Source organism: Osmia lignaria, chromosome 6 (assembly GCF_051020975.1).
Source record: "Osmia lignaria lignaria isolate PbOS001 chromosome 6, iyOsmLign1, whole genome shotgun sequence".
Classification (NCBI taxonomy): Eukaryota; Metazoa; Arthropoda; class Insecta; order Hymenoptera; family Megachilidae; genus Osmia; species Osmia lignaria.
Genome location: NC_135037.1, coordinates 5,528,031 through 5,555,468, shown reverse-complemented (window position 1 = coordinate 5,555,468; position 27,438 = coordinate 5,528,031). Strand labels below are relative to the sequence as shown.

The following is a 27,438-nucleotide window of genomic DNA, read 5'->3' as shown; positions in this document are numbered from 1 at the left end:
ACTGCATTATATAACTGAAATGCAATTGAGAAAGGTATAAAAATTGTTACTATTTAGTTATTGTATTGAACTGTTGTGAATCTGTTCGATCACAGATAGCGCAACACGCTTCCGCATCCGTCCTTTTGCTGGCGGTACACTAATCAAGCAAAATGGTATGTAATTTATATCGCAAAATTATTCGTTAATCATTGAAAAAAGTTGATATTATTGGTTTATAAACTTATTAATAGTACATCACTATCTACTTTTTATAAATATAATTCACAAATACCATTTCTATTAGTACTTAACATGCACATGATTCTAATGTGGATATATCTATCCAGAATACAAATATTATTGATAAATAAAATGAAAATAAAAATATAAATGAAAATATGTAGTTTAACTACGTTAATGAACTCTTAAAGAAAACTATTTTTTACATTTATTTATTCGTTACAGTTGAAAATAATGAAACTATAACAAAAATAGTATTAAACAAAATATAACCTTGTAATATGGTTCTATTTTACAGACGGAAGGCGCGGTGACAATTAGGACCAGGAAATTTATGAGCAATCGGCTATTATGCCGAAAACAAATGGTACGTATTTGTATATATAAATTTTATTTTTATTCTCCGAAGATAGTAATTTCTGCTATTACGAGACGTTAAGTTCGAGTAGTAGTTAGCTAATGGTTATCGTAAATTTTCTAATTATAAAGTGGTGCGTTCATTTTACAGGTTGTAGATGTTTTCCACCCGGGCCATCCGTCGGTCCGTAAAACAGAAATACGGGAAAAGCTTGCCAAAATGTACAAAGTTACACCAGATGTAGTCTTTGTATTTGGTTTTCAAACAAACTTTGGGGGTGGCAAATCAACTGGATTTGCGTTGGTTTATGATACATTAGACTTTGCGAAAAAATTCGAACCCAAGTATAGATTAGCCAGGCATGGACTATATGAGAAACAGAAGCAAACAAGGAAACAGCGTAAAGAACGTAAGAACAGGATGAAGAAAGTTAGGGGTACAAAGAAGAGTAAAGTAGGAGCTGCATCTAAAAAGGTAAGATTGTTTTAGTTCTGTTATTTTAATTATGAGCTACATTATTTATGAACAAAGAGATGAAAGTTTCTTATATTTGTACATTTATTTAATGTTTCTTTATAAATGATAAATTGGTGATGGATTATGTATTGTACATTCATTTGGTAATGGGTTCTTTTTTTACTTTTTTTAAATTCTAATATGCATCATTGTGCTATAATTTTTATCAAGGAATCATTCATTTAGGTCATTTAAAGCATTTTATTTATGCTTATGCTTCTAAAGTGGAAGCATACATATTTTGTATCTTTTTATTAATAACTACATTTATTCTCTTAAATTATTTTATGCATCTGTAATATATGCAATGTGAATTACTTTCAACCAATTGGAATAATTTTTTAATTGCAACATTTTAAATATATTTGATAAATAAATAAAATATAGTTTTGCTTATTTTTATTAAAAATTAGATTACTACACATTATGTATATTTCAGTCAAAGTATTAACCCTCGGATTGCGGAGCAGAATTTTTGATAACGCAACGTATGATTTAGAGTTTCTAATCCTAATCTTAATCTTGAATTTGTTTTCATTTTCATCTTTTAAATATTATACTGTTTCGTTAAATAAAATTTTTACGATGTATGAAAGTCTTTCGTTTGGTTATTTGAGTGCCTAATTTTAATCAACGCACCGGTATGCCCTTTTCATAGATGCGGGTCACGATTAACCCGACCACCGCCGCTCGAGGGTTAAAGTCTTGAAGTAGTTTTAAGCTTTAAGCATATCCAGTTTCTTTCATTCAGTTTCAAATCTTATGTTTCGATGTTTATCGTTCAGTTAGATAAACCTCTTTTACAATGATAGACAAAGGCTTCACTCTGCATTTTATTATTTTAAAATTACATGCCATATTATTATTATACTTTGTTCTATGGATAAAAACAAGTTTAGTATTTTTAGGGTATATGATTACTTTGCAATTCTTTAAATTGTTGACTGGATATGTGAATGATCAGATTTATCATTTCTTATATAATTTAAAGCTTATAATAAAATTATATGCATATATAATACATATAAAATACATTTGATGTTTAAAAAATATTAAATATATTTTATATGTATGTAAAATACATATAATTTTTGCATGCCTTTCAGTGGTATATGCTTATTATTTACATTCTAGGGAAGGAAGTAGTCAAATGCTCATCATTTGTACTACAAGCTTCAAGAGGGAACTTAATTATGATGCTCATACATGGTCAGCATGCAAACTTCTAAGTTTCAGTCTCCCCACTTTCATATTGTTTTATTGCTTCTATTTTCTTAATACTTTTGCATTGTGGTGCTTATAGAATATAAAATATAATTACACATTTTTAGTATATATTTTTTCATTAATTATTATAGCATACATTTAGTTCATTTTCAATAGGTTCTTAGTTGCATGTAGTATTTATTTTATATTACATACACATACATACATAGTATACTTTTGTGTTATAATTTTACAAGGTATCTTAATATAAAAAATGTATCATATAAAAAAACATTAAAATTAATTATTTGCATCAGTTTTATAGTTACTTCAACATAACATGAGGACAAGATATTATACATATATAATAGTGTGTTTATTATTAGGAAATAATATATCAGAAGAAAGTGTGTTGTGGTTGAAGATAAACACAATCAGTGCATTTTGTTACATATCACAATTTTTTTTTTCTTCATTTGTTTTCAAAGTTGTGTATCGTTATTCGTCATCATTTTGGGTTTCATGATTTTAGTAGAAATAGAAGACTTGTGCATGTAGGGTGTAACACTGATTAATATTAAGAGATAAAACTTCTACTAATATTTTTGTTTCTTTTTGTTTTTGCTTTACAGTAAAATGAAAAGACATCATGAAGACCACGCTTTGTTCAACACGGACGTAAAAATTATTATAATAATTTATAACTTTAGGATGATTATGATAAATTTTACGGAATAAAAGTGTATTCTTCTTGATGAAAAAAAAATCCACTGCTGTACCTTTTTTTTTACGCCTTATTGCTGATATATTATGTATCTATAAAGGTTCATTGCAATAACAATGTATGCATTTGTAAACATGAGTATTTTAATTGTGAAAATGTTTATTTTGATACAAAAACCGATCGTGTTCTAGTTACACAGTTTAATAAAAGTCGCATTTTATTACTCATAAGGATGTATACTACATTATCCTATTAAAACTTCTACGGATCCTTTCTGAGTAAAATCCTTAGTGATTTTATCATCCTCTACCGATACGTACGTTGATGAAGAACTTTCAGATGAATAGGTTTCCATAGAGTTTTGTGTTGTTACCAATGGCATCTCACTTTGTGTTATTGTTGTTGATATAGCTGACGAAAATTCTGTTGTCACAAAATCGTTTGTGGTTTCAAAAGTCTCTGCAATGTTTACTTCAGTTGGATCTTGCGACTGAATGGTACTTTGACTCGACTGAAGATCCGATTCGTTAAAATCGTTTCCAGATCCATACCGATCTTTAAATCCTTTCCGAATAAAATACCAACTGCCGACGTGGAATCCCCAATCATGGTTAGGATCAAACGTTAAATTAGCTGTATTTTATAAAAATAAGTTTAATACATTTTTACCAGAAAGTTAGTTTTGTAATTCTGTAATCGAATATTGATTGTTTATATAATTTTACTATTATAAGACATGGTATTTACTTAAGTCTAAAAGAAACCATTCACGATTCCTTAATCTCTTCTGCAATTGAAATTTATCCAAATTTAATATTTCTATCGGCAAAGGAGATAGTGTTGTCGTTGTCGTTGTCGTTGTCGTTGTCGTTTGTCCAAATAATCTTTCGTTAATGTGATTTTTTAAATCTCCAAACCAATCCCCAATTGTCTGGAAGAGTTTACCATGATGAAGGTCTCTTAGTAGTCTACCATTTTCTACAAATAGAAAGTATAATTATTATCAGTAATTTGTTAATTAATTTATAATGTATTTTGTTAGAAGGATGTGTTTTGTTAAGAATTAATTATATATTTTTATTGCATAATAAGATTTTAAACGCAGGGTAGTAAAAGGAGTGCTGTCCTGAAGAAAGAAGAATTGAAAAATCATAAATGTTATGTAATAACATAGTTCAAGAATCCTATAGGTAAATTAGCTATTTTAAATCTTCGAAAAATAAAATAACGTAATACTGATCTGAGAGAAATGGAATTATTCGAATCCTACATCTACTTCATCCAATCTATGCACCTGAACCATCATCTACAGATCATCAAATAATTTTTTAACAAACTTTGAAAAAGACGGAGGTTACTCAATTCAATCAGTATATATATATTTTTTTTATTTATTAAAGAGAAAACATGCCGAAACCCAAGCTTATGCCAAAAACGGTTTTAAGGCATTGCATGCTTCCAGAAAACTGCATTCCTGCATAAATGAAATAAAGAAACTAATTGTTTCTCAGCAAAGTGGCCTTGAAACAGATACATTTTAAGTTGGTGATAAATATTCTCGCGCGGATGAATTATAATTGTTAAAAATTTGCAATTTAAAAGTAATATTCACTAAAAATGTACAGCTCTCCTTTGTTTCACCACAGAGCTTTCTAGTAGAACAATATTAACAAATTAACAAAAGCACCTCTATCATAAACTCCTAGTTGCGTTGACAGCTTGCAGGTAGTAAACAGTAGAAAGACAACAAGGATTTGCATCTTTTCTCAACAAATACTGACTAATACAAGAAAATATTCGTGCCTTTATATGCATTTCGCCGGAAATGAATGTTCATTACTACAACAATTTTATCGGGTACAGAATCAGGTAGATTTTGCGCAATGCTGTTATTCAACAGTGATGACCTTCTTTGATTTGCTTGAACGACACGTCTATTATGTGAATGCAGTCAACGTAATAACGAAGTTGTAACAAATATTTGTTAAATGTATGTTATTTAAAAAGAAGTATTTAACTCGGAAATGTAGGATTCAAGGGTAGTTCAACGTTTTGTTGAAGACCGATCACTGTTAGTATCAAATACACATAGCTTAACATCGGTAACTTCTACTGAAATATCAGGTTTTGGATCATAAAATTTTCGAACATTGAAAGCGTTATATGTGTATTTAAGATTAATACTTTTCATTGAAATCTTCACCTTACATAAGTTTAATACGTTCTCTGCAAGAAAAAAGATGTACAGTTGTGCTTTAAGATAACGGTATATTATTATTGTAGAAAACAGACATAGTGCTGCTGTCACCAAAAGTAACCTGAAATGTGACTGACATTTTAAACTGTGAAACTGAATCTTATAACGTCTCAATACGTCTTTTCCTTCGTAAATTAAATTTATTTTAAAGTAATATAATGGTTGCTTTGGTGTGCTGCTATCCTTGGTGTCTTGAAGTAGACCAGTATAGTAGATTGTATGTTTAGTGTAGAGCTAGTTTACCAATATAATGTGATCTTTTAATAAGTTTTTTTAAACATCAAAATTAGGTAAGCCTTTATCAAGACTCTACTGAGATTAGTTTGGAAATTACGTTCTCTTTATCAACTATATTAGGTAGATGCATACTCTTAACATAAATCCCGTCTATTTCGTTATAAGTGTCTTACAAAGTGCCCCTTACTCATAATCTTATGGATTATATTCCTTACAATGAATTTATTAAAAGAATTCTCGTTTAAGGAGCATTGAATGAATCCATAACTGGTTAAGTGTAGATGTAATTCTTATGTAGGTTGGAATGGACAGACTACAGACTTCGATCATAGCTGTGGATTTGCTTACCGTCGTACGCTTAGAGAAATCCTTCTTGAAATTTGTATTATTCGATATTTAAGACTTTAGTTTAGCTAGAAACATATGTCCAAGTGATTCTTGTCCGAGTAAGCGCTATTATAGTTGAAAAAGATTTGTTTTTGTGTACGTTTGCCTGAAAAGAACACCGTACTCAAGAGTGTATACCACATCGCTAGGAGTTCAGTTGGGAGATCGAGCTTACTGCTTCGGATTGTGTAAGAACATCGTGCATTATGCATTTTTAACATGCTACGACATTTGGAAACGAGGTACATAATGTGTGTTAGTTTCTTTGTATAACTAAAGCAGTTTCGAACAGGTTAGAAACCCTAATTCTCAAGAATTGTGGTGTCATAACGCGACCTACCGTCTGGGCAATAGCAGCCAACAGTACAGTTACATATAATACACAAGAAAGGTATGTTGAATGAAGCTCTTTAAGCACATGTTTAACATGACCAGAGTATGTGATAAATAATGTTATTCATATAAATAAATGGATGAATTGAGTAATTCCGAAACGTTTCATGCATCGTCCAAGATGGATACTTTTAGACCTTGTTGGGATGACGCCAGTGACGAACGACTATTTACAAGATCCTTTTATAGGATCTTATCTAAATGATTTTATATTTTTTTAAATTCAGAGATTTGTCGGACAATTGAATAAGATTCAAAACAAATGAATCAGTAACATTCTTACTGACTTAAAACACTTTAGGACCACTTTCATTTCGAATGGATCACTTATATGTCGACTATAGTGAACGGACTAAATATATAGATACCATCATGTTAAATACATAATTAGATTTTTATTCTATAAGATTAAACTTAAAAAAAGTGCAAAAATCTTCTATTTTCTGTAACATTAATAAATATTCTAATTCGATATTTCCTATACATCATATTACATATTTCATATATTAAACTAACCTCAAATTGAAGTGCGTTTCATTGGGTAGGTATGTTTGGTTTCTGAAATTTCATTCCAGTATAGTTGTATATTAAATACAAAATTGACTTAAAAAGATGTGAATCTATATTACAATATTTATTCAAATGCCAATTTCTATCTACCGTAATTTAATACTATTGTTTAAGAAGTTTTGCAATGTTACTCTTAATTAATTTAACTTGCGTTTAAAAAGATTATTTCTATACTTATTTACATAATAATTTTTACATTCAATGATACCATCAATTGCAAAGTGTTTATTAAATCAGTATTGTATATAATTGTAAGTTAAAAGATTAGGTCAGAATAAAACGGACGTTATCGACTGCTACCTTTTCCTTTGTAAGGCAACGACAACAAAAGGCAAAGGAGCAGTGGAAAAAACAATTAAAACCGTTTAAATAATCAATCGAAATGTTGGTTTACTTCTTATATATATATATATATATATATATATATATAGTAGACAGCTATGTTCATATCACACCGACCTTGAATTTTCGTTTACATTTCAGTCTCCCGCGTTTTCGCTTAAAATGTTAAGTAATGAATCTTATGATGAAACAAATCCAGATTATGATGATGAAAATAAAATTGATGAACAATTAGAACAGAAAATATGCATTACAAATTTATGTATACCTAAGGTCGAACCTTGTTATCTTAATGTATCTAGATCAAGTGAAGATACATTGAGTACTGTAAGTATATACTATACTTATAAATGCATAATTGATATTTTTTCTACTAGCGATATTATGTATAATGAAATTATAATTTAATTGATATATAAGATTAGAGGTATTTTTTTATGTAATAATTTAAGTTAAATAAATATTTCTAGATGTAGTGTAATTAAATTTCATTATGATCTTTCTAATCATTATGTAGTTTATAGTACATCTTTCATTGTTTTTTTAAAGCATGCACGTACAGTTTATAAATAATCTTAAAATTAATATAAAATGTTTAAAAAACATAAAAAATAATAATTGTACGCATGCTTTTGGTTTCAGAGCGAATTAATGACATCATCAATCCCTTATAGTGTACCATATAAAATTAAGGATCCTATTGTGTTACTTGAAAGGTGTGATAAAATATGGGAAACATTGCAGCTGATAAAAAATGCTCAAGATAATTCATCCAGTGAATTATTACCAAAACAGACAAATTCAAAATCATATATTAAATACCACCCAGTGTTATCTAATGACAATGCTGCATTACCAAATTTTGTATTTTCAGTAAAAACTACTAAGAAATTATTTCAGTGTCCAACTTGTGGAAAACTTTATACAAAACATTTAACTTTGAGACAGCATGCAGAGAAAGTACATAGGATTTTTATGAATCCACTGCGAAATAAGCATTGTGATATAAATCTAAGAAGTATTGATAAAGAGGGGGACAGAGAAAGAAGGAAAAGAAAAGAATGTGAAAGACAAACAGAGAGAGAGTCTAATGTGATTGAGAAAGAAAAAAAGGATAATGAACAAGTTTATTCAAAGAGAAATGAAAATATATTTACAGATTCTTTATCACGATCTACAATAGTATCTTCAACAGAGCAGAATATATTTAATCATAAGAGATTAAAAACAAGAACAAGTGTTTTAGTTCATCCTAACAACAATATAAATGAGACTGAAATTTCACATAAGAAAGAAGAGAAAAGAATATCAGGTGCAAATTTACAGCAGAATGAGAAACAAACTTCTTTACATCATGACTTAGCATTGGTGACATGTTTATTATGTAAGCAAGGAGTAAAGAATATTGGAAAACATTTGATTGATTATCATAAAATTGAATATTCTGATTTCATGAGAGAATTGGAAAAATCATCTTCTAGGTCAGAATTTGAAGAACTAAATAGCTCGATTGTCAGCAATAAATCTTTGAAGGAACGTGGAACTGTTCAAAAGTATTCTCCTGTTCAAGAAAAAGAGAAACGAAAATCAAGTATATCACCTGTAGATTCGACAAAGAAACGTAAAATCGATAATAATGGTACATTAAAGGTACCAAGCGTATGGCAAAATAATAAGAGACAATGTGATATTTGTCTTGGAGTTTACTCTAGAAACAGTTTCTATAAGCATGTAAATCGTCATCGTCTTCGTGGAGAAACGAAAGAAAATATGCAGTTGCTTAACAGCAGATGTTCAAAATCTACACCTGGATTAAAACAGAAGGAAAGTTTAACTTTAAACAAGGATAAATACAGTTCAAGTTCATCTAAGAAAAAAGAAGTAAAAGGACAAGCACTTCAAAACTTGAATAAGGAGAAACAAGGATGTAATACAACCAGTAATGACAACTACGAAACTCGATGTTCTTGTGGAAAACTGTTCAATACTCCTCAAGGATTAGCTATGCATAAAAGAAGTTGTACTTTGAAAATTAATAAAATATCTACTGTGGAAAATAACTTAGATGAATCAATTCTACATGATAAACAACAAGGTAATAAAGATTCCAGTCCTGGGATTAATATAACGATAAAGAAAAAGAATAATTCTTATGAAATTGTTGGTAAAGATAGTGAAAACGAAAGCAATTTACAGGGTTCCAGCCAATCAAAAAACACTGAAAAATCAGATATTTCTCGAAATATTGACCAAATAAAATCACCTGTTCAATCACCTGATCTAGCATCATCTAAATATAGTAAATATCATAGTATTGTAAAAATACAGGTCGTTGAAGAAGACGTCGATATTGATATTGAAAATGAACTGCAGACTAAGTCGTGTAATAATAACATTACTGAAATGAATGAATTGGTAAATGATCTTCATAAAGAAGAAAAAAATACAGAAAAAGTAAGCACACTACAAAGTAAAGAAGTTAATTCAAATTGGACTCGTGAGAGAATTCTGGAAATGAAACAAGTTAATACTAATAAATTTAATATGGCTAAGAAATATATTTGTGTATGTGGAAATAAATTTTACAACAAAAAAGCTTTGGATGTTCATATTGATAAACATCAAACAAATTCAGAATTAAGGTGTGCTTATTGTAAAAAGAATTTTGTTGATATCAATGTATGGAACAAACATGAATGTTCTGTTACATGCTGCAAGAAATTTATTGATTTGCCAACAGAAATACATTGTTATTATTGTAGCACTATTGCTACAACACAAAAACAGTTTGATGACCATATAAGGCTCAAACATTTTGATACTGTAATGCCATATCAATGTTTTGGATGTTGTGAACGTTTCCCTACTGCCGCATTACGAAAATTACACTTTAATGCAGAACATGCAATAATTATTTGTTCTATTTGTCAAAGAAAGATTCCAAATTGGAGTAATGCAAAGTCTAAGCATGAAGGATATCACTATGGACTTGGATATCCTTGTCATGTATGCAAGAAAACTTATTCCAGTCAAAATAGTTTATCGAGGCACAAGATTAATGTACATTCTAAGACAGTAAATGAGATAATGAATTCCAGTGAACCGTTTTTTATAAATTCTAAAATTCAGTCCTTAGATGCAAAGAAACAATTGGGTAAAAAATCATTAACGCACCTTAGCAAAGATATTGAGTTAGAGAGTTAGAATACATCTATAAAGAGTAACAATTGCATTAGAATCAGTTGAAACAGGATTTATATTTTATTTGTATGTTTTCTTATTAAAAATAAAAAATCATATTTTTTTTACATAATTATAAACATTTTTAATTAGTGTGTTATCAGTTATGTTGTACTAGACACGAAGGTTATACTTTTAAATAATAAATATGTATATAAAAGTATAGGTATAAACATTACAAAGTGCAAAGTGAAAAAAAGGTGTAAAATATTCACAACATTACGATTATATTTTTTAGAATACATCATTTAAAATGCGCTGTTAGTTGTAAACAAAATTTTGTTTTAAATGTAAAATGTTTATTGTAAAAAGGTATAAGTAATGATATCATATTTATAGTTATAATATTTTCATTAAAAAATTTCGATATTTGTATCTGATAAAAATTAATGTTTTCGTTTATTTTAAGTATCAATTTAAAAAAAAAATTTAATGAAACCAAAGTATAATGTACTTAATGTACTGTTAATGTACTTAACGTTATGTTGCAGTTATTATTACAAATGTATTTTTGTTATGGCAAGTTATGTATGTAGATTTAATTTATGTATCTAGCTTGTTTAATATTTTAATCATGTAAGTAGGTTTTGTTAATTGGATAATTACCGTGGTTTCTTAAATTTTAAAATAAATACCCTGAATACATTAATGGGAAAGGATAAGATAAAAAGAATTCATACCGCATTCGGGATGATATTATCATAACATTGCAATTTATATTTTAATAAATATTTGGTCTAATTATCGTGTAATATCATGATACAAAATCGTACTGTAAGAAAAATGTAATAAACCGGATAAACTTAAAAGTACAAAAATATTCTATTCGTCAAATTTATATATTATTAACATTTTTTATAGCAAAAATGATAAAGACATCGTCATAGAATTATAAAAAACCGTTTTAGTATTTGTATTTTCATTTAAAAAACAAAGAACAGACGAAAGATCCTTTATAAGATCCTTAGAAGAGTGGCGGTAATCGGAAAATTCGATTAGAGAGTGGGGGGTAGCCGGTGTATTTGGAACATGATCGCCAGGCGTCGCTTCGAACGTAACCCGTCGCCATCGAAGTTATAAAACGGATCAAAGCCGTGCGGAGTTTCAAGGAGGGTGGTCGCGTTACGCTCGGAACTTTCTCAGACGATATCCTTTTGAGTAACAGAAAGATATATAATACATGGTTCGGTTCGCGTAACAGCAGACGTATAAAAAATGACGGAACGTCGTGTGATTTGACAGTGAAGAAACATTTAATGAGAAAAAGTGCCTCGGTATCTTGTGGTTGGTATTTGGGAATTCAAAGTATCGCCTCAACACCCTGTAGCTCCCTGGTTAGTCGCGTCATTTTTCGGTGCATCAGGATTCGATTACGAAGCGATTATTCGACGAGTCGACTCCTTTGGATAGATCGTGCATACGTAACGCGAATACAATGAAAGTAGGACAAAATAAGTCTTGAATAAAACGTCAAAATATTGGTCATCATATGTAATATATGATTTTATAAAGAGTAAGGTACTAAAGGCCGGCATAGTTGATATATATGTGTACACAGTGACTCGGGCAACAGCCTGAGGCAGGAATTTCTGCTTTAGAGAAATATGGAGGGACTATTTCGTATCGATCATGTATTGCTTTAATTTATAGAATCCATTAGCTTATTTATTTCTTTTATACGAATGTATTTAACAGTGATCTCACAATTTTCAGAAGTTTCTTTAACATATCAGATCACCTGTGTTTGTTCTGTTTACTCAAAGGGCTATATTTAATTCAAGTCACCTATGTAACTTTAGAACTTGTTTCTTTCAAAAATATAGAACATATTTTGTATATCACATATGAATCTTTTGCTTTGAATTCATATCTCATTTTATCTCGATTTAAGGAACGATAATCTCTTCTTCGCTTAATCGATCAAGGTATCGGAGTACATTCTTTTCCCGAATCATTTAAAGAGATTCATTTCAGTAATAGCGATCTATTCGATTATTTAAGGATCTTTTAGGGTTCGTATGTGTCGAGTGTACGTTACTTACGTATTTCGGAAGTCTAAACGATGGTCTCGCGCGATTTGACTGCTTTTATCGCGGCGGTTCCTACAGTTGAGAGGCGCGCAGTGCTCAAACGGGCACGGCCGCATCGATTTTCCCTGGTTCCACTACTGGCGATAGAGCTACACGTATGATTACTCGAGGAGCCGTTTGCAACTGCCAGAAACTATTTTCAACTGCAGAATAACATGTTTATCAGTTCCTTTACCGGGAGTGAATCAATCGACATCACGTACATTAGTCGTATCATTGGATCGATGGAAATCGAGCCTGCGGGATCGTCTAAAATTAACCGCGGTCGAAAACGGATGTAATTTGTGGTACAGTTGATGCAAACACAAAAACGCGACATCTATTTCTAATAGCGATTCATTATTCAATCTCCAGTGTGTGCTCGTTCCGCTAATCGATTAGTTCTCGATCAGCATGTGCTTCGTGAAGTCGGCTTACAACGTGCTTGAACTAGCTCGTCATATACCGTTATACCACCCGTATCGCGCCTCGAGAATCCTAAAAATAGCGGCTACCAGTGAACGAAAGTAATTCTCTTACATTTTTTTAATGAATTTCGGTAGCGTGCCAGTGAAAGGGTATGCTTAAACGTCCACCGCGTTAACAAGGTCAGATCGCGAACGAATCTTTGCTCCATTATGTACCACGTCGTTTCTCGATGTTTACGTAAAGAGGTATAAATTAACCGGGTATTTTTTTCTTCGCCTCCGGTACGATAATCGACCGATTCATTTACAACTATTCCTAGAATGTTTAGCAGAGTTCTTAGCTTTTCCGGTTCCGGAATTTCAGCGACTTTGTTATCCTATTTTGCGACGTTTACGGACTTTTCAAATCCGATAAATTATTTATTACTAAAATCGACGATCTCGAGTAGTTAGTCTTATATTTCCATATTGTCGCGAAGAAGGTTAGGTTAATCTGGTTCGCTATGCGAACACTTTTGATTTAACATCGGTAAATGTATCGACACACGAATTGATAAAATCATAGCGTTGCATCTTAGTCTCGTTGCTCTTAAAGTTACCTACCGTTCAAGTCGGTGACCTATAAAGTTGAGGGTAGGAAGAATGGTGACGGTGAGATAAACTAGGGAGACAGTCAGCAATGAGATTTGAAAGAATTATCCCAGTTCCTACATTGGCCCGTTTCTCCTGAATCGTCTCGTTCGAGCAGATATCCGGATTCTGGTCAACGGACCGACATTGGTAATCAGTGAACGGAAGGAAGGCTTGAGGCGCGGAACGCGAAAGGGAGAGACGACAAGGGTGGAAACCGGCGGCGGAGGGTGAGGCCGAAGTGATGACGGGAGAGGAAGGAAAGTGCGGGGGTGGTACTGGTGGGGGTGCCGGTGTGGGAAACACGAATGCGAACACAAACGTTACCGATAACATGAACAATGTTAACGCGAATGTACACGCGAACGTTAATGCCAACATAAATGTCAGCCAACAAAATGGAGGGCCGGAAAAAGCGCCTGTCGTCGGCGGTACCAACGTGGAAACGTTACCCCGCGCTGGAAAACAGGTAAAATAGCTTTTACATGTTATTAATAGTAAGATCCGTGTACAATAGTGTTATGATAAAACGAATTTCATTGATTCTAGAATTTAGTTAATTATAGCATTTCTTATTCCTAATATACATTGAAGTATCTATATGTAGAACTGCCGCGTGTAGGTGTATGTACAGGTTGTTCACCGCATAAAGGCGGCATTTTATTATATATAAAATAAGATTTATTTTTATGACATTATTCAAGGAATTCCAGAATTATGCGACAAAGGCAGGAATCTGATCTCAAGACCGATCTCAAGTGAATCGGAAACGCACTTCGAAGCACCATCGAACGAAAACGCGACAGATAAGAACCAAGTCGAAGCAGTAGAATCGGACGTAGACGTTGACGATTTACATCGTCCTGACGGATTATCGCATCCGACTAAAACCTTATCCGATACAGTAATCCATAGACCGTTACAGCAATCACAATTACCAGCAAACCTGCCATCAACTCCACCAATAGCACTATCCACACCTAACCAAAATTTTGTTACGTTGCGCGTGCGACGGCGAAAGATATAATGATTGGAGATTTAGGTGGTTAAATTTCAATTAATTGGTTGGAATTCAACCCCTAATACCTTCTTTCCTATTTTAGCGCGATGGTTGGTATCGCTGCTACCAGTCTCGAGCGTGTTAACGCTCTCGACAAATTAAAAGACGAAAGACAGAATTGATAAGATGTTAAGAAGTTATAATTATTAGCCTTTCGTTGGGTTCGTTCAACGCTTGGTCCCGTACGGGTCCCGCCATATATTTTCTAATGTTATATCACAAAGCTTATTTAGCATATTGCATTTATCCCACACATTTTTCACGCGTGTATTGTTGCCCTGTTCTTTTTTGCAACACATAAGTTAGTCATCGGTTCAAGTTACAGAGCATTTACCGCGTGCAAGTTTATCTTGACGGAAAGATTAGAAAACAGGGAATTTTGATGAAATGGTGTAATTTAATATTCATGAAAGGGAGAAAGATGACACTAGAAGCTGCGCATCCGGTTTTCTGTACTTGCGATGCCGTACGGAACCTACTGGTTATTACAACCCCTTTTCTTACCGTGTCTAACAGATATACACGTACAACGATAGTCAATGGATATTATTCATCCGAGAGAATAACAGTACACGTATAAAGTTGTTAATCGTGTATTTGTTCATCGATGCGTGTTACTTTGACATGGCTTGCGATTTAAATGCCGCGAAATACTGAACGGACAATGAACTGCTGCTTTTTCAAGCATAGCATTGAAAAATCAAAACTAGAGAAATTAATTTTAATTTGTATTATTAATTTTCTGCTTATTAAACTACACCAATCAAGTAGTACACAATAATGAGCAAAATGAGTCTCTAACAAATAGTTAATTTGTATTAAAAAATATTAATGAAAGCTTTGTACAGTAATTTTCAGCAAATTTTAAGCTTTAAATTCATATATTACAAATACTATTTTACGATAGTTTTATGTCATCAAATTGTGTTTAAACTTTATATGTTCTGAGATCGATTATTCTTTGTTATAATTAGTAACCAGTCATTTTATATTAATAATTTTAACGAAGGATTTAGGTAGTCATTTTCTTTAGATCTTAAGCTTTAATTTGATATAGCATAAGTGCTATTTTGCAGTACTTTTATGTCATCAATTCGTGTCAGACATTGTACATTTCGAGATCAGACATTGTCTGCTGCAACTGGCAACCAGCCATTGTATATTAAGAACATTAATGAAGGGTTTATATAATCATTTTCATCAAATATTAAGCTTCAAATCGATATGGTGTAAGTGTTATTTTGTGATGCTTTTATGTCATCGAATTGTGGTAGACTTTATATCTTTCGAAATCCGTTATTTGATATATTAAACTTATTAAAAGTTTACCTTTTCTTTTCTGCTGGCTTATCATTTTACGAGGTCTGAATTGAGTAACCTCCCATGACGGTCAACGTCTTAATTACTTTGGGAGTAAATACTTATGCCGTGCGAGATACGAGACATTATGTTAGGCGTAATGACTGATTGTTCCAACTCAGAGGTCATGGTTAACATAGGACGTAGGTTGTGAAAGTGGTACCTGGAGGACATGCGTGGTGCCTTCAAGATCTTACGTCTTACGTATAATTTACGAGTATGTTACAGAATGGAAGATTATTTCTATTTGTGTTTCAATTTTGTACTTTAAAAAATAATTTTGAACTAATTATAGAAAAATTTAGTAAAATATAATTGAACAGTAAAAATAATTACATTCAGAAATTAAAGTGCAGAGATATTTCTATTGGCACTACCAATAGGTAGTAATATGCACACAAAAGTGTAGAAAAAAGTAATTTCTATTTTTGGTATGTTTAAATGAGTAAGATTTATTTTTATATGAACCGTGCTTTTCGTGGTTTCAAGAATAAACCAACGAACCAAAGCGTATTTCCAGAAAAAGTAGCCTTCTGCATTCATAAAAGAGCGCATATGGATTCGAGCCAAAAACTTGTATTTTTTTTTTTTTTTTTTTTTTTTTGGTGAAGTACATTTTGCCTGAGAGATGAATTTAAATTGCACAGAACTAAAATACTTACAAAAGAAAAAATAACTGAGAAACGTACTAATTCGAGTTTGGTTCATTTCTAATTTTAAGCCTTTGTGTCAGTTAAATATTTCTGAGTGGATTATCAAGTACTTTCTTAGAATCAATTCACGAATTAAAAGTATTTTGTTTGCTCTTGATAAAGTGCACTTCAAATATCAATATTAAATAAAGATTTAATAAGTTGTGTTCCGAGTTAAAATATCTAAATTGTATATAAGATAATATTAACTCACGCTAAAACGTAAAAGATATTCCTTTGTATTAAATATATTGCAAATGTTATGTTGATTAAATTTTGAATTCATTTTTCTAATACTTATTCTGTTGGTGAAGCATCAGACATCTTGAGTATAAATTAAAAATTTTAAATAACAATTCATATATCTCTTATCATATATTGCATTAAGTAATCCTCGGACGAGCTCCAATTTTCATTCCCTAAATTCTATACTGTTCTTCTAAAAATTATTCCCTTAATGAATAAAACTCTTTCGTTTGAAAATTACATATTTAACTTTAGATTAATATTCTTGTATACGTTTTGTAAGTTTAGGTCTCGATTAACCAAGACTTCGTTGTTCAAGGGTTAAAGTACTCCGAATTTCATTTAAGAATTTGATGCACTTTCGATGCAATTCAGTGATTAAGAATGCACTTCAGGTATCTTACTCTTAATAACTCATCAAAAGGGTTGTTGTTACGTTACGTATGAAAATTCTTCGTGTTACCGAGAAGTTCTTTAATGCTCACTGAGATTATGCCAACTCGGATTACCACACTATCCAACATCTGCGATCCGTCTGTACGTGCTACTGTTTATCTGCACAGCATATACACTTTGGGCTCACGTAAAATTACGTCATAATCCTATCAGTATGGACCTTGTAAATGAATCTTCACAAATGGATCTTCATTCATACTGCGAGGGCATGGTTACTATCGTCGATCGTTACATGCGTAACTATGCGTCTATGTAGAAGAAAAATTGTTTTCTTTCAACTAATAGTGTAGTCAATTAACACATTGTCTGCTGTAGTGAAAACACGCTTAAGTAATATGGCACATTAGAATAACAATAACGAGTTGTATTACTAGTGTAATAGTAATATTATTAAAAACTTTGTTTCTGTTCTTCTTTTTCAATTATTCTATTTGAAGTTTGATGCTTCAGCCATTGGCGACCCAAACGTGTTCAAAATGAAAACAAAACTTTTGTTATTAAAATCCATAGAAATTAAACATGGTAATTTCATTTAAAAGCACAGTGTATTCATAAGGATTTAAAATCATTTCATAATCACTCGAATGAATAATTAAAGTTTGTTTAACTAATTACGAATTGCATTAAGCTACGAATGATGTTGCTTAAGTATTTACACAAGGATGTAATAATCTATCTTATAATTTCTCTAAGTTGATTGACATTTAAGAGGAGTATGTTAAAATTTCTGACGTCTGCAAAGGGGAGAGACCGGTAAACTCATTAGTCATATGGTAAACATGTGAGCGAATACAGTGAGGATATCATGAAAATACAATCATGGTAAATGAAAGTCCAAGCACTGTATTAGAAAATTAATTCGTTAAATCTAGATTTTATTTACGAAATTATCGTCGCGTGCAAATTCAGGTTTGGTGGTTTGATTTTTATCGAATTTTATTACAAGTCCACATATAATTCAAGTTCGCGAAGGATAAAGGGCGTTATGGCCCTGTAACAGTCGGCGATGATGAATGTAGGTCATTCGTGTACTTTATGAGAGATGTACATCTCGTTACTTCTGACATTCAACGGCAGGATCGCTATAATTTCATGGCCGTCGTTGCAGGGTAGCATTATATGTACAAGTATTGTTCACAGTATGACGTGTCTCGGTGTGTAAATTTATGAAAGCCGGCGCGTAAAGACAAGTGTGACGGGGCTGGCTAACATCTGATTGCTTACAATGCGATCCCATGCAACACACGCCCACGCTTGTTAAAAGTACGTGCGTTTTTTATATTACCACTCATCCGGTTTTTAAAACTGATTAATATACGACCAGTGTGATTCTTACGATATTAATCAGAGCAAGAAGGATGAGCTTTAGGACGAAATTTTACTTTCAAATTACTCTTCTGATTTATGTAATTTTTTACAAAAATCATTGAAATTAATGCGCCATTATTATCAGGAATAATAGTTGATTATTTATAATAGAAAAATTCATTACGTATTCTTTTTTCAAGATTTGTTTAGTGAAATGAGAAGATTTTATAAATGTAAGTACTTGAAGATTAGTACTAGACTTTCTGGTGAAGATGCTGCTATCAGTAACGTTATCAATAAATACATATTGATAATATCGATAAAAGTATCGAGCTGCATCCCCGTTATCGAGGTGCTCCGTTTCTCACCGATTTTTGTAAAATTTGATAGGATAGCGTAACTGTAATTTTACTCACAGATGTTAAGTCAGTTTTGGGAAAAATATGTATTAAATTTAGTAAAACGTTTCAATGGGTTCGCATTTAATAGTGTAATAGCAAATGTACAAGATTTAAAATGTTAAAAAATCCATATTTCTATAATTAAAAGTAATCGTTGAAATTATTATTTTGAATCCTTCCTATAATTATTAAAATTATTATTAAAATTATTATTTTTAATAATTACTTTATTATAATTAAAAATAATAAAAAAAAAAAATAGTTACCTCGCTGGGATTTGAACTGGCGATCAAAATTGTGAACTTCTCATTTACCCCTATGCAACAGTAATTATTGAACGAAACAATCAAGTATTTAATTACGCTTTTTTCCAAATTCAAAATATATTTTTCTTAAAATTGGCGAATTTAGTCAAAATTGAAATTCACGCGGACCTGATCTATGATTCTCTTTACCAAAATAATGCACATAAGCAGGTATTTGAAGGGTGCGAAAGTTCTTTGCTAAGGACGTACCAATTAAAACTGTCTCTAAACGGTCGTTGAAACGTAAGACTGGCACGTGGCCACTGAGTTTAGCTAGCATTCGTTAATTTAGCTACGGCTATCCAGCGAGGTATGCCTATGAGTTTTCAACGCAGTACGCACGACGTTCTTGTTTTCCATTTGTCGATTTTCAACCGCATGGAAGTGGGTTGCGAAACCGCATAATAAAGAGATGCGCGAACGCAGACGCATGCGCTAGCTTAGTGTAAAGTTCCTTCCGTGGTGTGTAAAGGTAGACTGAAAATAAACGTTTTCGCCTCGACACGTTACCGCAATGGTGTTCAAGCTTGAACGGAGACACCTTAACGCGTTTAGGACCAAGCAGTAAAATGATAAAATTCTTTAGGAACGATACAAAATGTATTATAATAAATTTTTTATTCTTTCGATAATGGAAAGCATACCTAGAAAAGTTAATTTAAACATTACTTACACATTTGCAAACTCTTGACACAAAATTAACGAATGTAATCGACCAGTATCTTCAAACCGGAGCTACATTTTATATTCACTAAATTTAATTCACTCTATGCAACCTAGATTGTTTCCAATAACTGAAACCCCGTTTCGCATTTAAATATAGAAGCGTTCATTTGAATATAGAAATCCTGGAGTTTGATTAAAGTCAACTTTTTCCGTTAGCCGCGGTACATTGTAAGTTCTAAGAAAACGCGTACTTTCTCGATAAATTTGAACGTTTCTGGATGAAATTTTGGCGAGGTGCCAGCTTGGTACGCGGTTGCGAATGAAGCGTAATGTTGGGAGACGTCAGTGATTGACCCACTTTAATAACGTCCCGTGAAATAGCCCTGTCATTAAAAACATCGTAGGTGGTTAGAGTTATTCGTCGCGTTCAACAATCGGCTGCGATGTGTCACGATCGTCAGGCTAATTTAATTATTAAATCGTGGCCATCTCGAAATGCCAGGCGTCATCTTGAAGCAGCCGTTTAATAGAGGCGGCCGGCCGAATGACACATCGTTTCGGCACGCCACCCTAAAACGCGCGATCAAAAAGTACAGTAGGGTGGTTAAAGAAGAAAAGGGCTCCTGCTCTTTTCTTCCACGCTCAATACTTCCTCTTCTTTCGCTTCTTCCGCTTTTTTTCTCCGGGCTCGTTCGACCCGCTAACCCGACCGCCACCCTTTTTTTTCTGACCCTCTCATCGCTAAACTAGGGTTCATGGCACCCCAACGTCATTTAATTTAGTCTCGAGAAGCGGGAGAAGTGAACCTCTTCGTGTAAGTGAGCACTCTCAAACGATTTTCGAATACATACTCCTGCGTTGCCGTTTTGCTTCTAATTAAAAAAACTCGAAATCTAGTTTAAACCGACAAAAGGGAAGGTAGAGAATAATTTGCTCGTTGGGGATGAAAAGGACTTTTTCTAAAAATATTTCCCTTTTCGTAATCAGCTTGTGAAATTTGCTGGTTTATTTGATAAACGTTAAATACGATTATAAAAAAATTCAAGCACACATTTTTATCGAATTTTATGCTTTGAATTGACGTGGAACGAGTTTCATTTTGCCGTAGCTTTGTGTCGTGAAAATCGGCCATTTGGTATCAAACGATCTAATGCGGTATTTTCACACAAGTGTATTATTCCGTTCGCATTTTTCTTCGCTTGGTTAATAGCAGAGGAGTGCTGTGTGTGTGTGGGTGCCTTTCTGTAGCAGTCAGATCGATCGTAGTGACGTCGATTTCAGCAGTTGATTGAATGTCTGTCGCCAATATGTCAATGACAGACATTACTAGGTTGAATGCATCGGGCTTAGAGATAAAACAGGGTATAAAGAAAACAATAGGAAGAAACATTGGATGAGATTTATCATTCGACGCTCCAATTCTTTCTCTGCTAACGACTCGTGTAATGTAGAGTTTGGTATTTTAATCTGTTTGTTTGGAAACCGCATTGTCAGGAGCTTATTTTTCTGTCAGACATATAAGTGATTAATATAATAAATTTGAATTAAATTACTTTCTCTGGTATTTGATAATATGAACAAAGACTGGATTATAATAAGATATTATCTCTTAGTTACTGATTAATCGGTGCAACAACCTATATTGATCACTATCAGAAAGGTTAGGTATAGCTTGGAGCAACAACCTGCATTGATTATTGAGCACTGGGTTAGGTTGGTTATTTTTTTCCCCCTGTACGTGAACGTAATCGTAGGATGCTATCGAGATAATATTAACCTTCTATCGCGATAGTGGCAGGGAAATTTTCAAATCAACGAGGCTACATCGAGGTAATTTAAGTAATTCTGATTTACTTTTCAGAGAATTTTATTTTGAATCGAGGTCTCTCGTCTCAGGATCTACGTTTAATCTTCAGATGGAGTAATTTTAAATTAATTTTACATTGTTTTTCATCTTTACCTTATCGTTAGATATTCTTTTTCTAATATAGAAAAGTCTTTCGTTAAAAGATTTGAATTTCTAATTTTAGTCCAAGCATCGTTGAATACATTTCGTAGGTCTGGGTCACGATTGACCTGGTTCTGGTATTTAAGAGCGGATTTATTGAACTTCGTATTTCTGTAGTCATTAATATTCAGTTAGTACTAAATATTTGAAGAAAAATTGTGTATTTGAAAAATCTGATGCATTTTACTGTTCATTTTTTCATTTTTTCTAAATTAGTCTCAGAGAAATATAATCGTGGTTCTAATCAATTAAAAAAAAAACCATCTTAAAAATGTGAAAATGGATTTCGTTTAGCAATTGAAACTCTTCTGGAATAAGCTTTTGATACCTGAACGAGTAACATCGACTGACGAATAGATGTAGTTTTATGTAAACAGATGATTCGCTCTGATTCGAAGCCCCTGTTGTCTTGATCATATTAGACAATTTGATTATCGAAGAATCCAATTGCACGAATTTCGAATATCTCATACATTTCGGTTCAGAACAATTCGTATGCAGTCGAACGTCCTCGTTAGATTTCTCATTCAATGAAAAAAGCGGCGAGTAAAACCGCGATGAAATTTCATTAAACCTTATAACTATGTTCAACAATTTATTCCGTACAAAATGTGAATTCCATCAGCATTCTTTCAACGTTTCATAACGTCCGTGCCATTCTGGTATGCAAAAGTTCACTGAAACGAGATATTAAAATTGAAACTGGCAAGGCTAACTGGTACATAAAAAACGTGTGCATCTTTGCGTTATATTCGACGCGATTGCCGACAGTAGGATTTTTAAACATTTTTATCTGGTATATTCATAAAAATGTACGTTTCATTGCTTTAATAAAATACGTTACATGCGAAAGAGTGATGAAAAATGAAAGGAACTGAAAAAACAATATCGAGTTTAATAAAATAATGCGAATGTGTGTGCCTCGAATGTTATACGTGGCACTGTGCGTGGAGGGTGTGGCGAGGGATGATTCGTCGATACGTAAGAAGAGATTCACTGATCCGTTCTATGTATCCATCGAATAAATGAATTTTTATCAACATTTTATCTTCCATCGAACGATATCTTGGCGCCGGTTTGGAGTGTATCGGGATGTTTGTACCGAGCAACGTTAATTAAGCAACGGTGTCGATAGCGATTGAATGATAGGCAGACGAGGTGATAAGGGGGGTTGGTAGAAGGAGGGAAAAAGAAGGAGGTAAGCGGAACGACAGGAATAGGGGGCGGTTTGCTGCAATAGCGCTGCCGCGTTCATATCGACCCGAAACCTCCAGACTCCATCTTGCTTGTCCCACATATACCTATGTACTGTACGTATACATATACCTATTACTTGCTCGCGTATATGTATACATATACATGTACCACAAAGGCTTGGCTGGTTCGTTCTCTGAACGTGTTTTCCTCTTCCTTTGCCTCGATTTTCTTCTCCATCGTCTCCCGTGCCCTTTTCTCTTCTTTGCCTTTTGCCTGTACCACCGGGACCAGCCGAGGAGTGTCTCGTTGCAGCCGTCTGCAATCGACATACAATACACCGATTTCTACGCTCGCTGATAGCTACACGAGCTGGAATACATTACACTTCCGACTTTCTAAGTATCTCTTGTGGTGCGCCGAGAAACCTTAGATTCGTACACTGCCAAATGATTTTTTAGCCCGTTCGTTGTTGCGTGGTAGCCGACCTGCTGGAATCAACCTTCTGATAACGATCCTAGCGAATGTCATTTCAAGTTAGTAGTAAGAAGAAAATAGAGGGATGTATTTAACCCTGGATCCAATTTAAACCATCAAAATTTCTTTTTTAACACATTCCATACCACGTATACCATTCTCGAATTTCCTACTTATGTCACGTTAAATTTTTGCTATTAACAATCCTTTTTCCTATTTTTCTTTCCAATGTTTTCTAGTGACAATGGCGCACGCGATATTGCGTGGGGAAACCTTCAATGGCTGACGCCATTAAGTCGTGTGGCAAGGATCGTGTTAACCCTTTAACGAACGCGCCAAAATTCGCCTCTAATTAAATTTTATTTTATATTTTCTTAATTTGTTTAAAATTATAAAAGTAGAATTCTATCAAAAATAGAACTTTCATAGCATTAATTAATTCTTAATTTATTGCAAGTTTGAGATAATTATCAAGAATGAGCGATAAAGTTTAAATTGATCTTTTTAAATATAAAGTAATTATAGCAGAAGGGGACATCACAACGGTAACAGTGATCTACTTTATGGTTGAAATCATGTCTGACCCTAAAGTTGAGTGTCTCGACATAAGTGTTACACCAATTACAAGCGAAATACTGATTTCGCTGTTATCGATCATTAGCCTAAATATTTCGTCATTTCTTCTGACATAATAAACCGGAAAAAAGAAGTTAGGGAGATAAATAGCAATTGTAATCGCGTGGATCTAATGTGTCCTATCCCATTCGTTTAACTCATAAAGATGATTTATTATGGTTTAGTCTATCGACTACAAGGTTAATGTAGAAAGTTATTTGGATTTCTTCTACTAACAAATTAATTCTGAGAATACGTTGGTGTATAATGGATACAGCGTGGAATTATCCCACTTTAATCCTTTCGTTGTTAATGATGCAATTTTCTGTAATTGTTATCGAAATACTATACCACTCTGTGTATAGAGTTATGTTACTTTAATCCCTTCAGAGCTAACGATGCAGTTCTCTTAAATTATTATTAGTGAAATACCATACCATGTTACACTATTGATTTACTGTATACTTAAAAAATTGTTTAACTAAAGAAAATACAACAAAACATATATTATCTTTAGTAAAATATTAAATTGCTTTTTTTTAAGGTACTTAGGTGTACCTACCATTAAGTTGCTGCATGTTTGATATCCGTAATGTATATTTAAGTATACTATGGGGTGCACTATCTGTTCCAACAAAGTGCCTGCCATTTTGTATTAAGAATATTAATGAAACGTTTATATAGTCATTTTTACCAAACGTTAAGCTTCAAATTGATATACATTTTATAGTGGTACTTTTATGTCATCAAATCCTATCAGACTCCGAAATTGGTTATTGTTTAATATAATTGGTCATCAACCATTTTATATTGGAAATATTAACGAAAAGTTTATGTAGTCATTTTAATCAAATATTAAACTTTAAATTGACACGGTTTTAGTGCCTTTATGTCATGAAATTATCCCAGATTTTTTATATTTCCAATTCCACACTATTTTATTAATAATATAATAGAACTTGAAATTAAAATTTTTAAATTAACTATTCCTCTTGTTACAATTAATATTGTAGAGTTTCAATATATGCTTTACAACAAATGTCCACTTTCACTGTGGTAATGAATGTGTTAATTGTTCAAGTTTGGTAGTGTCGGTTACCGATGACCCCCCAGTGACAGTGGACGTATTGATACGTCATCTATTGAATGGAAGAATTGTTCCGCAATATAGGCCGTAATATGAAATAAGGAGGGAGAGAATTGAATCGACAAATTCTAAAATATCCGCGTTTTGTTCGGAACGCATGCGCTGCGAATGCGACCTCGACCCTTTCAACTAACGCTCTTCATTGGTCCCCCTTCGGTCAAAGCTGGAGCTCTCCTGTTCTCGTTTCCTCCGGCGTGTCGACCATACATTTAATTAAGCCCCAATGAAAAGGACGCGTTGGCGGCGATGAAGAGATTACGTTACTGGCTAAAGTAAACTGACATATATTCCAGTTTCAGGAACAAACAGAACATCGCACATCAAAAGGCGTTTCCTTTTTAAAAAAAATGTGTACCCATATTTTGCAGCGCTGACTTTTGTTCCATTTCATCGTCGTTGCACACTTTCCATATGAAATATTTATTCCATATGAAATATTTCAAGATAGAATGGTGAACATTTTTGAAAGAAATAAGGGTATTGTGATAAATAAATTTTCTTCTCTTGATTAGAAATAATAATATTGAGATTAAGGATGTGCATTTGCGATCAGATTAAACTTCTATAGGGAAAGTGGAGATATAGGGGAGGCAGAGATTCTAAAAATTTCAATTTTAATGATATCAATATTAATATTAACGATATTCAATTATTAAACATATGAATAATAAATAAATATTTATATGCAAGTGGTGTAGGGTCACAGTTATATAGGGTCACTACATTGTAATTTTTCCTGGGAAATCTGTGGGGAGAATGAGAATCACCATTTTCACTGAGGAATCCTGATTTGACCGCGAGTATACTGTGTGAATTAGATGATTTGAGATGGAGAAATAAAAATTTTTATTTTCTTGATTATAAATAATGATATTCTAGAATTGGAAATAAATTACAGTATTTAATGAAGAGTAGGTAACGTTTTAGAAATATGTAACTTGTTGAAACATTTTGTTGACAATTACTGTTATATAAATGATATATTGGAGGTGAACTGCTTTACATCGTGTGATACAATTAGACTATGCCCTCCAGCGTAATATAACGGTACAACAGGTTCAGGGTTCAATCGTTTGACATCAGCATCTAAACTCGTCGTTTGTTCACGGTATGAAGAGGAAAATTATTATTTTGTATCTCGTGTATTTCCTACTATGATGTAAAAATGATCTCACAAATATTCCTTTCTTCCTTCATCATTTTGTGAAATGTACAGAGTATCGTGTAACTGGTAGTACAGATGACAGTGTGACTAACAATTTTTCATTTTCAATAATTTTTCATTACTTTCGAGATCTCCAACCATGTAGTATACATTGTTCTAAAATTTTAGGGTAGAAACTGATAAGGCCAGCTGGCACATAAAAATATATACATTTCTCCCTTATGTTCAATGCCATCTCTGACAGCATCATTTTCAAATATTCTTATTCCTTATATTTTTCATAAAAAATCTATTTTACTACTTTCATAAAATATGTTAGATGTAAAAAGGTCATGAACGTGTACTTGAAGTGAAAAAACGATATTGATTTTGACAAAAGATTCTGAATGACTGTGATTGGATGAACAATGAGGGGTCTTATTCGAAGTATTGATTTCAACAAAAATTGGATGCGTAGATGTTAAGTGTTACGTGAAGGGATACTTAAAAATAAACTTAGGGGTGAATCTTCAGAAGATTGCAGACATGTACCTATATGCATATAATGACTGTGTACAGGGATTCTATTTAAGTCGACAAGGAAGATAGAATTAAATGGTGTGCGAAGACGTTAATTGCATTGAAACTGACCTTAATTAATATACACGTCCATTGAAATTTCAACTATGCAAATGTAACGAGTCTTATAATACTAAATTAAATTGTCGGTACGATTAGCAACATTAGATTTCAAATCGTGAAAAATATTTTGCAGTATAGG

At 32.6% G+C, this 27,438-nt stretch overlaps 4 protein-coding genes across 8 annotated transcripts in view; 3 read left to right on the top strand and 1 right to left on the bottom strand.

Annotated features, from left to right (window-relative positions):
• The first annotated feature begins 27 nt into the window (after positions 1 to 27).
• On the top strand, positions 28 to 3,093 carry RpS24 (ribosomal protein S24). Of its 2 annotated transcripts, XR_004580679.2 has the most exons (5): positions 28 to 155; positions 521 to 589; positions 731 to 1,054; positions 2,231 to 2,305; positions 2,935 to 3,093. XR_004580679.2 is itself a non-coding variant. In XM_034318071.2 (4 exons), exons 1-4 carry the CDS (start codon positions 153 to 155, stop codon positions 2,935 to 2,937), a joined length of 399 nt encoding a protein of 132 aa, XP_034173962.1. In that variant the 5' UTR covers positions 28 to 152; the 3' UTR covers positions 2,938 to 3,093. The 2 variants fall into 2 exon arrangements, 1 of the variants encoding a protein (XP_034173962.1); XM_034318071.2 differs by lacking the exon at positions 2,231 to 2,305.
• Positions 2,947 to 4,851, bottom strand: LOC117601386 (uncharacterized). Its single transcript, XM_034318070.2, has 3 exons — positions 4,714 to 4,851; positions 3,774 to 4,004; positions 2,947 to 3,659 (listed from the first exon to the last, which is right to left on the bottom strand). Exons 1-3 carry the CDS (start codon positions 4,784 to 4,786, stop codon positions 3,271 to 3,273), a joined length of 693 nt encoding a protein of 230 aa, XP_034173961.2. The 5' UTR covers positions 4,787 to 4,851; the 3' UTR covers positions 2,947 to 3,270.
• A 1,348-nt stretch (positions 4,852 to 6,199) lies between these two features.
• On the top strand, positions 6,200 to 11,682 carry LOC117601385 (uncharacterized). 4 transcript variants are annotated; one of them, XM_034318066.2, is made up of 3 exons: positions 6,200 to 6,298; positions 7,354 to 7,539; positions 7,855 to 11,682. In XM_034318066.2, exons 2-3 carry the CDS (start codon positions 7,375 to 7,377, stop codon positions 10,414 to 10,416), a joined length of 2,727 nt encoding a protein of 908 aa, XP_034173957.1. In that variant the 5' UTR covers positions 6,200 to 6,298; positions 7,354 to 7,374; the 3' UTR covers positions 10,417 to 11,682. The 4 variants fall into 4 exon arrangements, with proteins under 4 accessions (XP_034173957.1, XP_034173958.1, XP_034173960.1 ...); XM_034318067.2 differs by lacking the exon at positions 6,200 to 6,298 and adding an exon at positions 6,422 to 6,841; XM_034318069.2 differs by lacking the exon at positions 6,200 to 6,298 and adding an exon at positions 6,422 to 6,845.
• The window catches only part of LOC143305373 (uncharacterized), a 28,136-nt gene continuing 12,234 nt past the window's right edge, over positions 11,537 to 27,438 (top strand). The window contains exons 1-2 of the mRNA XM_076688622.1: positions 11,537 to 11,736; positions 13,698 to 14,048. Coding sequence (XP_076544737.1) covers positions 13,824 to 14,048 — 225 coding nt within the window. The 5' untranslated portion in view covers positions 11,537 to 11,736; positions 13,698 to 13,823. The remainder of the gene's footprint in view (positions 11,737 to 13,697; positions 14,049 to 27,438) is intronic.

Excerpts from the sequence above, each read along its gene's own strand:
- RpS24 (XM_034318071.2), top strand. Across the intron at positions 590-730 it reads TATTATGCCGAAAACAAATG|GTTGTAGATGTTTTCCACCC; the intron begins GTACGTATTTGT and ends TTCATTTTACAG.
- LOC117601386 (XM_034318070.2), bottom strand. The coding sequence starts at position 4,786 with ATGCAAATCCTTGTTGTCTTTCTACTGTTTACTACCTGCAAGCTGTCA. Across the intron at positions 4,005-4,713 it reads ACTAGGAGTTTATGATAGAG|AAAATGGTAGACTACTAAGA; the intron begins GTGCTTTTGTTA and ends TTCTATTTGTAG. Across the intron at positions 3,660-3,773 it reads ATGGTTTCTTTTAGACTTAA|CTAATTTAACGTTTGATCCT; the intron begins GTAAATACCATG and ends TATAAAATACAG.
- LOC117601385 (XM_034318066.2), top strand. The coding sequence starts at position 7,375 with ATGTTAAGTAATGAATCTTATGATGAAACAAATCCAGATTATGATGAT. Across the intron at positions 7,540-7,854 it reads GTGAAGATACATTGAGTACT|AGCGAATTAATGACATCATC; the intron begins GTAAGTATATAC and ends TTTTGGTTTCAG.